The sequence below is a fragment of the Arachis ipaensis genome, chromosome B03 (assembly GCF_000816755.2).
Source record: "Arachis ipaensis cultivar K30076 chromosome B03, Araip1.1, whole genome shotgun sequence".
Taxonomy (NCBI): Eukaryota; Viridiplantae; Streptophyta; class Magnoliopsida; order Fabales; family Fabaceae; genus Arachis; species Arachis ipaensis.
In genome coordinates, this window is record NC_029787.2 from 130255803 (window position 1) to 130269808 (window position 14006).

At 35.9% G+C, this 14006-nt stretch overlaps 2 protein-coding genes and 1 long non-coding RNA gene across 6 annotated transcripts; 1 reads left to right on the forward strand and 2 right to left on the reverse strand.

Annotated features, from left to right (window-relative positions):
- LOC107631633 (pentatricopeptide repeat-containing protein At5g18390, mitochondrial) lies at positions 7–2639 on the forward strand. 3 transcript variants are annotated; one of them, XM_016335135.2, is made up of 3 exons: positions 7–1575; positions 1922–2051; positions 2193–2639. In XM_016335135.2, exon 1 carries the CDS (start codon positions 51–53, stop codon positions 1422–1424), a length of 1374 nt encoding a protein of 457 aa, XP_016190621.1. In that variant the 5' UTR covers positions 7–50; the 3' UTR covers positions 1425–1575; positions 1922–2051; positions 2193–2639. The 3 variants fall into 3 exon arrangements, with proteins under 3 accessions (XP_016190621.1, XP_016190625.1, XP_016190624.1); XM_016335139.2 differs by having other exon boundaries at positions 1922–2017; XM_016335138.2 differs by lacking the exon at positions 1922–2051 and having other exon boundaries at positions 2193–2633.
- Positions 3095–5090, reverse strand: LOC107631632. 2 transcript variants are annotated; one of them, XM_016335134.1, is made up of 5 exons: positions 4887–5090; positions 4577–4797; positions 4374–4447; positions 3449–3558; positions 3095–3348 (listed from the first exon to the last, which is right to left on the reverse strand). In XM_016335134.1, exons 2-4 carry the CDS (start codon positions 4793–4795, stop codon positions 3489–3491), a joined length of 363 nt encoding a protein of 120 aa, XP_016190620.1. In that variant the 5' UTR covers positions 4796–4797; positions 4887–5090; the 3' UTR covers positions 3095–3348; positions 3449–3488. The 2 variants fall into 2 exon arrangements, with proteins under 2 accessions (XP_016190620.1, XP_016190619.1); XM_016335133.2 differs by having other exon boundaries at positions 3105–3558.
- On the reverse strand, positions 6374–6740 carry LOC110269847. Its single transcript, XR_002358603.1, has 2 exons — positions 6635–6740; positions 6374–6567 (listed from the first exon to the last, which is right to left on the reverse strand). It is a non-coding gene; the product is annotated as an uncharacterized LOC110269847 (long non-coding RNA).

Here is a 14006-nt window from a genome sequence, read left to right on the forward strand (position 1 = left end):
CGGCGTAGATAACAATTTTGGGTTTAGGGTTTCGGATCTTAATTCATCCAATGCTGACTAATCGTGCAACACTCATCCAACTACTCCGCAACTCAATCCTCAATGCGAAAACCCTAACAACCACCGCCACCGCGACCTCTTCTAACCGGGACGAGTACTTCACGGCAATCCACCACGTGTCGAACATCGTGCGGAAGGACTTCTACATGGAGCGAACCCTCAACAAGCTCCGAATAACCGTCACGCCGGAGCTGGTTTTCCGCGTCCTCCGCTCCTGCTCCAACTCCCCCGATGAATCCCTCCGCTTCTTCAACTGGGCCTGCTCCCACCACTCCACCTCCTACACCCCCACGTCCGTGGAGTTCGAACAACTCCTCAACACTCTCGCCCGCCACAAAAACTACAACACCATGTGGAAACTCATCCACCAGTTCAAGAACCCTAGCAACAGCACCGGCTCCAGCACCATGTCCCTCTCCACCGATGCCGTCTCCTCCATCATCGAATGCTATGGCACTCACCGCCTCGTTGACCAGGCTGTCCAGGTCTTTAACAAGTCGCCTTCACTCTTCAACTGTCCCCAAACTGTCGCCATCTACAACTCCCTCCTCTTCGCCCTCTGCGAGTCCAAGCTCTTCCACGGCGCATACGCCTTAATACGCCGCATGATCCGCAAGGGCGTCTCCCCCGACAAGAGGACCTATTCCACCCTTGTCAATGCCTGGTGCTCCAATGGGAAAATGCGTGAGGCGCAGCAGTTCTTAAAGGAAATGAGTGATAAAGGATTCAATCCTCCTGTTAGGGGCAGAGACCTTCTTGTCGAGGGGCTGTTAAACGCAGGCTACTTTGAATCTGCTAAGGAAATGATGAGGAAGATGGTGAAGGAGGGCTCTGTCCCTGATGTGGAAACGTTCAATGTATTGGTGGAATCTGTGTGCAGAACAGGGCAAGTTGAGTTCTGTGTTGGGTTGTTTCGCGAAGTGTGTCAGTTGGGGATGGTGCCCGATGTTAACACCTACAAGGTTCTGATTCCGGCTGTGTCAAAGGCCGGGTTGATGGACGAGGCGTTTAGGCTGTTGCATAATTTGGTTGAGGATGGGCACAGGCCATTTCCTAGCTTGTATGCTCCGATCATTAAGGCATTGTGTAAGAGGGGACAGTTTGATGATGCGTTTTGCTTCTTTGGCGACATGAAAGCGAAAGGGCATCCCCCTAATAGGCCTGTGTATACCATGCTGATAACAATGTGTGGTCGCGGAGGGAGGTTTGTGGATGCTGCTAATTACTTGATGGAGATGACTGAGATGGGATTGGTGCCAATATCAAGGTGTTTTGATATGGTTGCTGATGGGTTGAAGAATTGTGGGAAGCATGATTTGGCCAAGAGGGTGGAACAGCTGGAGGTTTCGATCCGTGGGGTTTGATGGATCTCAGAGAGTCAGAAGCTTCCGTATCATTCATTGTGTGGTGGCTGGTTAGCTTCCTGCTTGCTTGTGGCAGATATGATGCTATCTGCATACATTGATTGTAGCTGGCAGGGTGTTGGAANAAAAGGAGTCTAAACAATGCAACTAGGTCCTTGTTCTTGTCTAGCACTTCCTTTTCTTCTTAATCTTATTCGTTCTATCATATCTAATTGCATTCCTAAAATTGATGAGGTTTCCTTCTAACATACCTTAATGAATTGAATGATTACACTGTTTTGCTTGCTATTACCTGCATATATATCATTGCAATCATCATGCCTTTCCACAAACTTTTAGTGTTAGTCATTGCATCATCCATTACTTTGCCAATAAATGTACTGGAAAACCCTCAAATTCTGGAATGTATGAACATACAATACAAAAGCCATTTTTCTTTCTGATCCAAATACTTTTCTTTTTCCCCTTTTTTTCTCCCACTTTTTGGCAATGATCAGACGAGATTTTGATAAGGCATTGCAAATCTGTTGAATACCGTTTCAAGCACCCGCTGATGTGGCTAGAATATGTTTAACCACCTCTAGGAGAGAATGGTTAGTCCTGGAATAAATTAAAGTTTGAATCATTGTAAGTAATAGCTTTCATGAAAGAAAGAAGCTTTTCTCTTTGTTAAATCATTCTTAGGTTTCTATTAGAGTTTTGGCAAAGTGGAGCTTACACTTTCCATAACTTGGAAATGTGATTGATTTTTTGCATTCCTTCTTTCAGTGAATCATTCCCATTCTGGCATTCTTTGCTAATGTTTTTACCATATTCCAACCAAAAGAGGCCTGGAGGGAGGCTGAATTGCAGACGAGGGACCCAAATCTTCCATGTTCATGGCATAACTATTGGAGCGTCTCTAATCTTTTGGAGACCTTGTTTGAATTGGCAGCTTTGATGTATGACTTTGGAAATTCACACATCTGGATCAAACAGAAATTACATTTTTTTTTATCGTCTTTAATATCCTGATTGAATTTCGTTTTCCAGCTTGTAATTCTGCTGAAGAAATGTTTAACTGCTTGTAAAAGTAATAATATTTGTAGCTACATGTAGCTTTAGAGCTCCTGTTTGTTTTTTGTAATGAAAGGAAAATAATGTTACACATTGTTGCAGCACTTTCTATAGTTTCTAGGTAAATCTAAAAACTTAAAAGAGATTTAAGTTTGTCTCTGATTATTAGATTCCCTCTCAAATTTTAGTTCATAAAGAATATCTATTTTTTAAAAAAGATTTAGATCTAACATTTTTCACTTATATGTAAATGTGGTATGACTACTTCATGAATAAGATATTTCTTCTGTCAAAAAAAAAAGTTACGCTCAATTGAATATGACCATCTAGAAGTCTTACATCTGTTTGTAGCATTAAAATGGCTTCAAGTACACTCTCTTATTAAACTGGCCCTTAGTTATATTTTATTTTATAAATTTATTTTTGTATGGATACAATCATAAACACATCTTCGGACTTGAATACTTGATGGTAAATCTAAGCAGCAAGCCAGCAACACTGGTCCTCCATGAGTTGTTGTTTGTTGGCCAAAGGCGAAGAGGTTTACGCAGTGGTCCCAAAAACCACCAATTATGCACGCTTATAGCTTATACTTACAAATAACAATTAAGTACTTAAACCGGCAAAAGCAAGATCAATATCTCTATTCAGCTTCAAAAGGACATTGTTTATTCATTAGTAATTATATTTAGCATCAGAATAATAAGAACCAAAACACACAGCTGCTAATTTCTCTTTAGTGGAGACAATATAACATCAAATATCTTTCTCGGGTACACAGATGCTCCTACTATAATTTTAGTAACCAACTGTCCACCCACCACTCCATTGATCTTTAAACGTGAAAACAGATCCAATAGCAGGGTAGCTTAGGAAACAAAAAAGGAAAATAAAACATTAATATCAAACAGCCAATCCCCTGAAATAGCTAATTATGAAAAGTGAGATCTATAAATGGTTGGCTCTACCTATCAATCAACTTCTGCCGCTTAAATACAAATAGTTTGATCATTCGGTCCCCCTGTTCCGTTCTCCACCACAACAGTAGAAGTGTGGACGCTTGACACGGCCACAACTCCTGTACAAGAGTCAAGTTAAATACTCATCTGAACCAACAAACGGAAACACAAAATATTTGACCTTTTGCTCTAATCATAATAGCTGAAATTCTGATTTTAAATCTTAAATGAATCAACAATTCTAAAAAATTTCTACTAGGTAGGACAATTTTACGATTTAAATTTTGTTACAGCTTCATATTTTATGTGTTTAACTTACTCTTTAGATTTTACTTGAAATCTCAATTTTCTCTACCTTAGCTCTAATTACTTAATATCTTGGCCAGAAAATTCATATATTTAAATCGTCTGCTCTTTCCACTATCATGTATAATTCTATGTGGACATATACTTGGTAAGCATCACTATGCACAATACTTCACACAGAGAATACAGGAGAAACCTAAACATGACATGTAGGCGAATTGCAATTTGCAACCCCTCACCCCGGTTCTGTTTCTTAAGATATAGTTGCATTGCAACTTTAATCCTCCATTAAATAAATTGTGCCTCTCGCACTATACCATTCACTAATTCAGTGGCCCCGGCCCATTCCTTTCAACAGAAACTAGAACACTTTCCATAACACTGGGATAATGTAATAAGAACCTAGAATTCTAGAAAACAAACTCATATCGCGAGATATTTACCAAAACTGTTGTATCATAGATTCAAAGATATGATAGGTACCACAGAGTTGTTCACTGGAACAAAGTATCACACATAATACCAAATTGAACTATTTCATGACAACAATAATGATAAACCTTTCAAAATCAAAAGGTATAAATAATAAATAACAACAAATTATATAGGGAAGCAATCCAAAACTTACTTGCATAGGACAATCACAGGAGTAGGTTTCAAAGCTTTGGGTCCATTCCTTATTCCTCTTTTATGCTTTGAAATCTACATGATAGACAACAAAAATGAAGCAATTATACAGCACTTCAATTACTACTTAAATCGACGTAGATTTGGCTCTATATTACTCGTTCCTAATGTCATTTTATCTCTAGAGAACCAAGCATACCTTACCTTCTTTTTAGGCACAGCCATGAGCTCCAAAGAACCACCAAGGTAGGAACTTTGGGAACTGAACTCAGGTAAAACCGATTGTGATGATTGAACCCCGTTGTCAATGATCCCAGCTAGAGGAGGAGATTGGGCCACAGATTGCATCCACCTTCTGAACCCTAAAATGCTACCCATTTCCCCTCCGGTGATCTTAAGCACTGCGAATCTCGCCGCCGCCATTGCTGTAGGATTAAACAACACCACCGGGAAAGTGAAAATTGAATGAAAATGGAAAATAAAATGACGAATTAATTGAAGTTTGATGGTTTACCAAAACGAAGGCGATGAAGTTGAATGCTTGCAATAACGGATAGTTAGATGGAGATAGAGTGAATTGAAGCGATAGTGTGAGCCCGGTATGACAAATTTTGGATTAGGATGGTGGAGTTCGTGATCGAAGATGAAGCAAGTATTCTTCTGCCACTCTCCAAAGTCCAATTGCAAAAAACCCTACTTATTAATGGATGAAGAACAACAGTGGAGGTGGACAGTTCTTATTTTCCACGTCATCGTATATTAAAATGAAATTGTACTCACACAAATTTTAAAATCACTAATATTTTTAGTTATTACACAGTAAATTTAGTTATTATATATAAATTCATATAAATAAATATTAAAAACCAAAAAAATATTTTTTATTTAATATTTCATTATCTTTTAAAATAATTATCAAAAGTCATTTAAGATTTTTTCTTTCTAAAGTAACCTACCTCATTTCTAATTCCAATCTTTTACCATCGTTACTCAAATCCTTTCTTATTCATCTCGTCTCTTTCTCTTTACCACCCCAAGTGAAGCAGTTGTTTACTTTGACATAATTGAGATGGATAAATTTTCAACCATTGAGATAGATCCTGAATGCAATATTCATGTCTTCAATAATAATCTTTTCGCCACTCCAAAGCTTAGTTTAGTGGCAATTGTATATGTCTTGCTAGAAAGTGCATCAGGATTAAAATCCTAATTAGGATTAAAAAGTGATTATACACTATAAAAAAATTTAGTAATTATGACGGTTTTTTAGGATTATTACGATAGTTTGAATCGCTATTATTACTTTAAATGACGACTAAAAAAATTGTCGTAATTCTAAATGTCATTTAGTTATTACAGCGGTTTTTTAAAAATTGTCACAATTTCTATTATTAAAACGGCGGTTCAAATTGTTGTTATTTTTAAATAAAACATCATTTTATTGTTGATTAAAACAGCGGGTCAAACTGTCATTATTTTCAGATAAAATGACATTTTTTGATTGGTTAAAACGGCGTTCTTTTGATTGGTTAAAATGACGGTTCAAACTGCCGTTATTTCCAAATAAAACAATTTTTGTTGGTTAAAATGACGTTTCATGTTATTTAAAACGGCAATATTTATTGTTTAAAAATTGTAATTTAAAACTGACGTTTTTTACTAAGTTAAAATGGTGTTTTAATTATTTAAAATGACAGTTACAAGCTGCCATTTTTACCGAATAAAAATAATATTTTTTATCGTTTAAAAAAATAATTTTAACCGTTGTTTTTATTACGTTAAACAAACATTTTTTTGTTTAAAATTTTACAATGATAAGAAATCATAACCCATAAAAAAAATATTACATAACTCATAAATAAAGTATTAACATAATATATAATATTTTAGTATTGAAAATCAAAAGCTCCTATACAAATAAACTATCAAACATAATATAATTTTTTAATTCTAAACATAACACCTGTAAAAAGAAGCCTAATGTTCTTCACAGCAATAATGTAAATGAATAAAAAACACTAAAGCTTAGTGTTTTCGATTCTGTTATATTAATGATTTTAGAAATACAATAAGAACAACTGAATAAGAAATACTACTTAGAAGAAAAAACAAGTCCTTCTCTTGCGTGGTTTTTTCTTTGGTTTTTGTGGTCTCAGTGCAACTTTTATTGCAGAGTCAAAAACTATCTTCACATTCTGCAACATGAAGAAAAAAGGGTGAGAATTATGGCTACCTTAAATCCAATTAAGTTGTAACATTTACCTGCTGTGTTTTAGAACTGCACTGTATGTAGGTGATTGCATCAATCATCTTCTTCAATTCTTCACCCTGCAGAGTGCACACCACAAGCATTGTCAACTCCATTATCCACACAGAACAAATGTCAACCGACAATCAAAGAAAAATCCCAATATCATACAAATAGTACTATATAATGCAGATGAAGATAGAGGAAATATCTTTAATGACACATGTAGCATATAAAGAAACTATGCAACAAAGCAGGGAATATTAAATATTTCAAGAATGGAAGGCAACAAATTCAAATCATGGTTAAGCCGTTAAGGTATTCATTTATCAGTTTCCTTAGAAAGCTCAGAAACAATATGGAAATATTGCATTAATTTTGAATCATCTTCTGTATCGAAATAAAGCATGTGTCTCAAGAGTAGAGTGTATGTTCAAGATAATGGGAAGTGTAAAATCAAGTATTTTTTTAATCAACATTATAATATATCTTTAGGTTAGAAAACAATGGCATGCAATTTCTTAAGATCTTAAGATTGGTTGTATTTACCATTACAGGTGCCAAAGTGTAAGCTTTCCAATGTATTGGAATCTAGTTAGTAAAGTAAGCATGGGAATAATAGAAAATACAATTTGAAAACAAACCAGTACCATGTCCACCAACAAAGGATCCATCTGATATAACAGCTTGAGGTCTAACCATTGCAATTTATAAGTTAAAATTAATTTTTTATAAAAATAAATTTTAAATTAAAAAATGGTTTTTGAAAAAATTAATTTTTAAGTTAAAACTGATTTTTTTAAAAACTATGTTATTACTTTTATAACCCATTATTATTAATCAAATCTTCTATTTAAAACCAATTTAGTTAGTAACTTAACCTAAATTTTTTATTAATCCAAATCAGATTTGACTTTTTAGTTAACTTTAATCATATACATTCTTATTTTTGAGCTGGCCACTGGAGTTTTCAAATGCTTTTATTCTCCAAAAATCAGCAGTTTCATTAAAATTAAAAATTCACTAACTTGCTATTCTACCTTAAATTGAAAGCATAAATTAATGTTTTGTAGTCTTGTGAGTAAGTTCTCAATGATCATCTTTATCATTGAATTTTAATTTTATTATATTATTTTAAAATCATCTTTTACTATTAACTCCATTAGTGTGACAATAATAATACAACAATAACAACAAAGTCTTGTCTTATTAGGTGGAGTCGGCTATATGAATCAAACGACGCTATTGAGCTCTATCATGTATCATGTCTATAGAGAGACTGTTTACATGTAGATCTCGTTTGACCACCTCATGGATGGTCTTCTTAGGTCTTCTTCTACCTTTCACCCCTTATCCATCTTTCATCTCATCCATCCTCCTAATTGGGTATTCTGTCGATCTTCTTCTCACATGTCCGAACCACCTGAGACGCGATTCTACCATATTTTTCACAATAGATGCTACTCCAACCCTCTCTCTTATATCTTCATTCCTTATTCTATCCAATCTCGTATGACCATTCATCCATCTCAGCATCTTCATCTCTGCTACACTTAACTTATGTTTGTGCTCCCCTTTGGCCGCGCCAATACTCTGTACCATAAAACATAGCTAGTCTGATAGTAGTGCGATAGAATTTACCTTTAAGTTTTAAAAGTACTTTTTCGTCACATATAAAACCAGACGCACTCTGCCATTTTGACCAACCTACTTGAATCTTATGATTTACATGATGTTCAATATTTTCGTTATCCTGTATGATGTACCCAAGATACTTAAAACTCTTAACTTTTCGTAGGATATTATCTCCAATCTTCACCTCTATATTAGGATTTTTCCTTCGCATGCCGAACTTACATTTCATATATTCCATATTGCTACGGCTTATGTGTAGACCATACACTTCTAATGCTTCTTTCCATAACTCCAACTTCTTATTTAGGTCTTTCATTGACTTTTCCATAAGGATGATATCATCGGCAAAAAGCATGCACCATGGTATATGCTCTATGAGTACTTCTAAGACTAATGTGAAAAGGTATGGATTTAAGGATGATATCCCTGGTGTAATTCTATACCAATAGGAAATTTCGCTGTCACACCACCTTGAGTCTTCACACTAGTTGTAGCTCCATCATACATGTCTTTAATTGCACAAATATATGTAATTCTTATTCTCTTGTTTTCTAAAACTTTCCATAAGACCTCCCTTGGCACCCTATCGTACTCTTTTTCCAAATCAATAAATACCATATGTAGATCCTTTTTATTACTACGATACCTCTCCATCATCCTTCTTAACAGGTATATTGCTTCAGTGGTGGATCTGTCTGGCATAAAACTAAATTGATTATCTATTACTTGTGTCTCTTGTCTCAGCCTCCGTTCTATCACCATTTTCCATAACTTCATGGTATGGCTCATGAGCTTAATCCCTCTATAGTTTTCGCAACTTTGTATATCCTCTTTATTCTTGTAGATAGGTATTAAGGTGTTCTTTCTCCACTCATTTGGCATCTTCTTAGACCTTAAAATCTCATTAAAAAACTTGGTTAACCAACCGACGCCTTTCTCTCCAAGGCCCTTCCAAACTTCAATCGGGTTATTATCGGGTCCTACTGTCCTGCCATTTTTCATCTGCTTTAGAGCTTCTTTTACTTCGAAGTCTTGAATCCTTTGTTAGTAGTCGAAATTTTGATCTTCTTCCCTTATGCATAACAGACCAAGGCTCGGAAGAGTCTTCTGTCCTTCATTAAATATCTCGTAGAAGTAGCTCTACCACCTTTCGTTGATCTTCTCCTCTTGAGCCAACACCTCCCCGTATTTATCCTTTATGCACTTTACCTGATCCAAGTCTCTCGTTCTTCTTTCACAGCTCTTTGTGTAAGAATCGGGTTTTTCACGTACAACCGTTTTGATAAAATCTGTAACAACCCAGACCACCCGCTAGCACGATATTGTCCGCTTTGGGACACAAGGCCTCACGGTTTTGTCTTTGACGATAGGGATGATAGTCGAAACCCCCACACTCATTCGTCAAAATGCGTCATGCTAGGGAGAGGTATCCACACCCTTATAAGGCATGCTTTGTTCCCCTCCACAACCGATGTGGGACCTTACAATCCACCCCCCTAAGGGAGCCCAGCGCCCTCGCTGGCACATCGATCCGGGATCCGGCTCTGATACCATCTGTAACAGCCCAGACCACCCGCTAGCACGATATTGTCCGCTTTGGCACACAATGCCTCACAGTTTTGCCTTTGATGATAGGGATGATAGCCGAAACCCCACACTCACTCGTCAAAATGCGTCATGCTAGGGAAAAGTATCCACACCCTTATAAGGCATGCTTCATTCCCCTCCCCAACCGATGTGGGACCTTACACTTTGCGATTCTATATATACCTTTTTATCCTTCTTTCGTGCCTAAGGATTGGTAGAGACCCTCATATGCTCTTGTTCTTACTTCGCTTATAGCCACTTTTGTTTCTTTCTTAGCCGCCTTATATTTTTCCCAATTATCTGCATTGCGGCACAAAGACCACTCTTTAAAGCACACTCTTTTTGCCTTTATCTTTTCTTATACACTCTCATTCTACCACCAGGACTCCTTTTCTCTTGGTCCTATCCCTCTAGATTCATGAAAACTTTCTTTTACTGTTCTTCTAATAACTTCTACCATCTCTCTCCACATCTCCTCCACGCTTCCGTTTCTATCCCACTTTGCCTCTTCTTCTACCCGTCTCAAGAAGCTTCTTTGTTCCACACCTTTCATCCGCCACCACCTCGTCCTTGGATTTTTCCTATGATGTCTTTTTCTTAACTTTTGATCAACGCAAAAATTCATGACAAGCATCCTATGTTGTGTTGTTAAACTCTTTTTCAGAATAATTTTACAATTAATGCAAAATTTTGGTCGACTCTCCTCAACAAGGAGAAGTCGATTTGAGAGCTTGTCATGCCACTTTTATAGGTTATAAGATGTTCGTCTCTCTATTTAAAACATGTATTTGCAATGAGGAGAACAAAGGTTGAGAAAAAGTCCAAAATAGTTTTACCCTTAGTATTGGCCACCCCAAAACCATAACCCCCGTGAATATTTTCACACCCAGTCACTTCTCATCCAACATGGCCATTTAAATTTCCTCCTAAGAAAATCTTATCTCGCATAGATATGTCTTGGACCAACTCTCGATATCCTCCTAAAACCTTATCTTGTGTTGCTTTTCCGAATCCATTTGCAGTGCATAGGCGCTAATCACATGAAAAGTACCTCCTTCCACCACAAGTTTGATAGAGATGATCCGATCTTCCACCCTCTTGACATCCACTACGTCCTTCTTCCACTACTTATCCACGATAATACCTACCCCATTCATATTCTTCACCTTTCCCGTATACCAAAGTTTGAACCTGGAAGTATCCAACTCCCTAGCCTTCGCACCAACCCATTTTGTTTCTTGTAGGCACATGACGTTAATCTTCCTCCTAGTCATGGCATCCATCACCTCCATGGATTTTTCTGTTAGAGTGTCTATGTTCCATGTCCCAAATCTCAACCTTCTATTGACCCGACCTTTACCTTTTTCTTTGTGAACTAGCTTATTTACCCTCGTCCGTTCACGAAAACGCAAAAATCCTTACTCATTTAACACTACACCTGGGCACCGATGAAGCGGCTCTTGCTTATTTGACACTGTACGCGAGCCATACAGCGCGTTGCTTCCGGGCAACGACCTAACTTTAGCACAGTAACGTCTTTGATTCATGTCATGAAGATTCGACTAAATTTTTGTGTTGGCTGTCGAAGACCTAACACAACTCTCTCTTTTATCTGGATTTAGGACCGGCTATGTACTGCAAGTATAACATAGGCGGAGTTGTAACACTAATAATAATAGTTAAAAAAAAGGAGAAGACGATGATGTTAGTGGCGACAACAGTAAAAATGTTAGTAGTTAAATATAAGAGTTTGATGAAAAAATTTTGAATGGTGGTGGTGGTAAAAGGTTAGAGATTGGGATAGCAGCAGCGAAGGATTAGATATTAAAAGTGGTTTAAATTAACTTAGGTTTGGAGGAGCGATTTAAAAATTTTGAATAATATTTTAGAGTATAAATAATTTTGTCGATTAAAATTAATTTTTATGAGTACAAAATTAAATTTATTTTTTTGTCAGTAAATTTATCAATATTTTGAACCTTCATATGCAGAAGTCTAAAGTTTTTAAATTTCTTATTTTAGTAAATGTCCTTGTGTATATTTATACATATTGATTTATTTTTTAATTAAATAATTAACCATTTAAATAATTAAATATATTATTATAGAATAATTAATCTTAATATTAATAAATTATTAATTTTTTTACAGTAATATAATAAAAAAATGTTATAAAATACCAAATTCATATTACTTTATAGTTTATACAATAGCTGAATAATTATTGCTGATTTTTTGCATACAAAACATATACAACCCAGGTTAGAATAGTAGCAGTAGAAACACGTTTTGAGGGCTGGTGGATATGGATTATTCATGACAGAAGAGGCACACACATTTCTCAAATTTGTAAATGGACAATCCCTTAAACGAAAAGAGAGAGAGACCCAAAAGGGAACACACGCACACATTCTCCTCGTGCCCAAGAGCCAATGAACGAAACAGATGGGAAATGGACCAACACATAAAGGGATTAGGAGAGATAAGCTTTCTGCACATTTTAATTTGTGTTAACTGTTAAGCATACAGTTCAACTAGTCAACTCATGCATCCTTTTCTATCACAATCAAGTTAACCTTGAAATTTGACTATCACTTGCCTCTTAATCAATTAATAGAACTTCCGGTTTTTTCATTTCATTTTTAGTATAAGTCTAATTATATACTGTGACTACCATAACAATGATAATACATACGTAAATGATGAGATTACCAGTTGGCACAATCGGTAAAAGTAGTGTTTTGTTTATTTGGTTAAATATTTTTTAAAATGAAAAAGTTAGTCAAATATAAAATGAGAAGTTAATTAGTTTTTAAATTAACGATAATATTAGAGAGATAAAAAAAATTAAAATTTGTCTTATTTAATATTTATTTATTACTTCAACAATTAATGAATACTAAATAAAATAGATTCTGATTGATTTTATCTAAATTTTTTTTTGTTACCAAACATTTTTATTAAATTAAATTATGGTTGAATAATGTAACGATTATTATTCTTGACAAGAAATAATATATGATAGTATTATTTCAATTGATGTTTATGCTATTGACATCAATGCTATAATTTTTATAAGAGAAAGTATAGGTAATTAACTTTATATGGAACCAAATGGTTAATCTCATAGTTAATTTTTCAAAAAGCATGGTTTTAATTTTTTATAAAACTAGGTCGGCGATCAAAAAACATGTATGATACCACTCCAACTCATAGCACCACACAATGCCGCAACCTTTTCTTCCAACTCTTCTCGCCGCGACCTCGTGTACTCCTTTTCCAAGTCGTGTCATTGTGCTGCCGTGCCCTCCTGGTTTGTCTTCTGTTACTACAGCACTGAGCCTCCTATTTCCTACTATCCTCGCTGCAACGTCGCATTTTCTCCTCCAACTTTTTTCGTCGCAACGCTGCCCTATCTTTTTCCAACTCCTTTTACTCTCATCGCGATGCCGCCGCATGGAAATCCTCTCGCCGAAACGTCATTTAGTGTCTCCTCCATTCGAGCAGCCACCATGCCATGCCAAATATGCACCGCCCATCATCGTCCATTGTGCACCAGTCATCCGCCGGCAGAAGAAACGCGTCCTTGACGATCGACGATGCATAAGAGAGCGAATGTCGCAGTTACGCCACACACAGCATTCTCCTTCTTTTTGTTGTTGTAGGTTTTGGATGATTCTTTTTATTAGTTTTGGATGTTTCTTTCTCCTAAGTTTCGGATGTAATATTTTTTGTATGTTTTAGATTTTTTTTTCATTGTATTTTGAATTTTTTATCTTTTTAGGTTTTGGATTTTTTTTAATAGTTTTAAATATTTCATTTTTTAGTTTTCAGATGTTTTTTGGATGTTTGTTTTTATCTGATTTTAGATTTTTTTTTTTAGATTTTTGCATGTTTATTTTTATTTGGTTTTGGATGTTTCATATGATAACTTGAATTAACATTCCTTAAAAAAAAAAAGACTCGATAGACGGTGGTGAGTGACGCGGACAGTTCTAAGCATGGGTGGTGGTGGGTGGTACAAACGACTTCTGAGCGAGAAAAGGTGGTGGGCGGCGCAGCATAGTAGCACAGTTTTGGATCGCAGTGTAAATTGTTTTTTTTTTCTTCTTAGTGGACTTCTTTTATACAATTCATAAACTAATTGATTGGAATTAGTAAGTA

Excerpts from the sequence above, each read along its gene's own strand:
- LOC107631632 (XM_016335134.1), bottom strand. The coding sequence starts at position 4,795 with ATGGCGGCGGCGAGATTCGCAGTGCTTAAGATCACCGGAGGGGAAATG. Across the intron at positions 4,448-4,576 it reads TGGCTGTGCCTAAAAAGAAG|ATTTCAAAGCATAAAAGAGG; the intron begins GTAAGGTATGCT and ends TCTATCATGTAG. Across the intron at positions 3,559-4,373 it reads CCTGTGATTGTCCTATGCAA|GAGTTGTGGCCGTGTCAAGC; the intron begins GTAAGTTTTGGA and ends ACTCTTGTACAG.
- LOC107631633 (XM_016335135.2), top strand. The coding sequence starts at position 51 with ATGCTGACTAATCGTGCAACACTCATCCAACTACTCCGCAACTCAATC.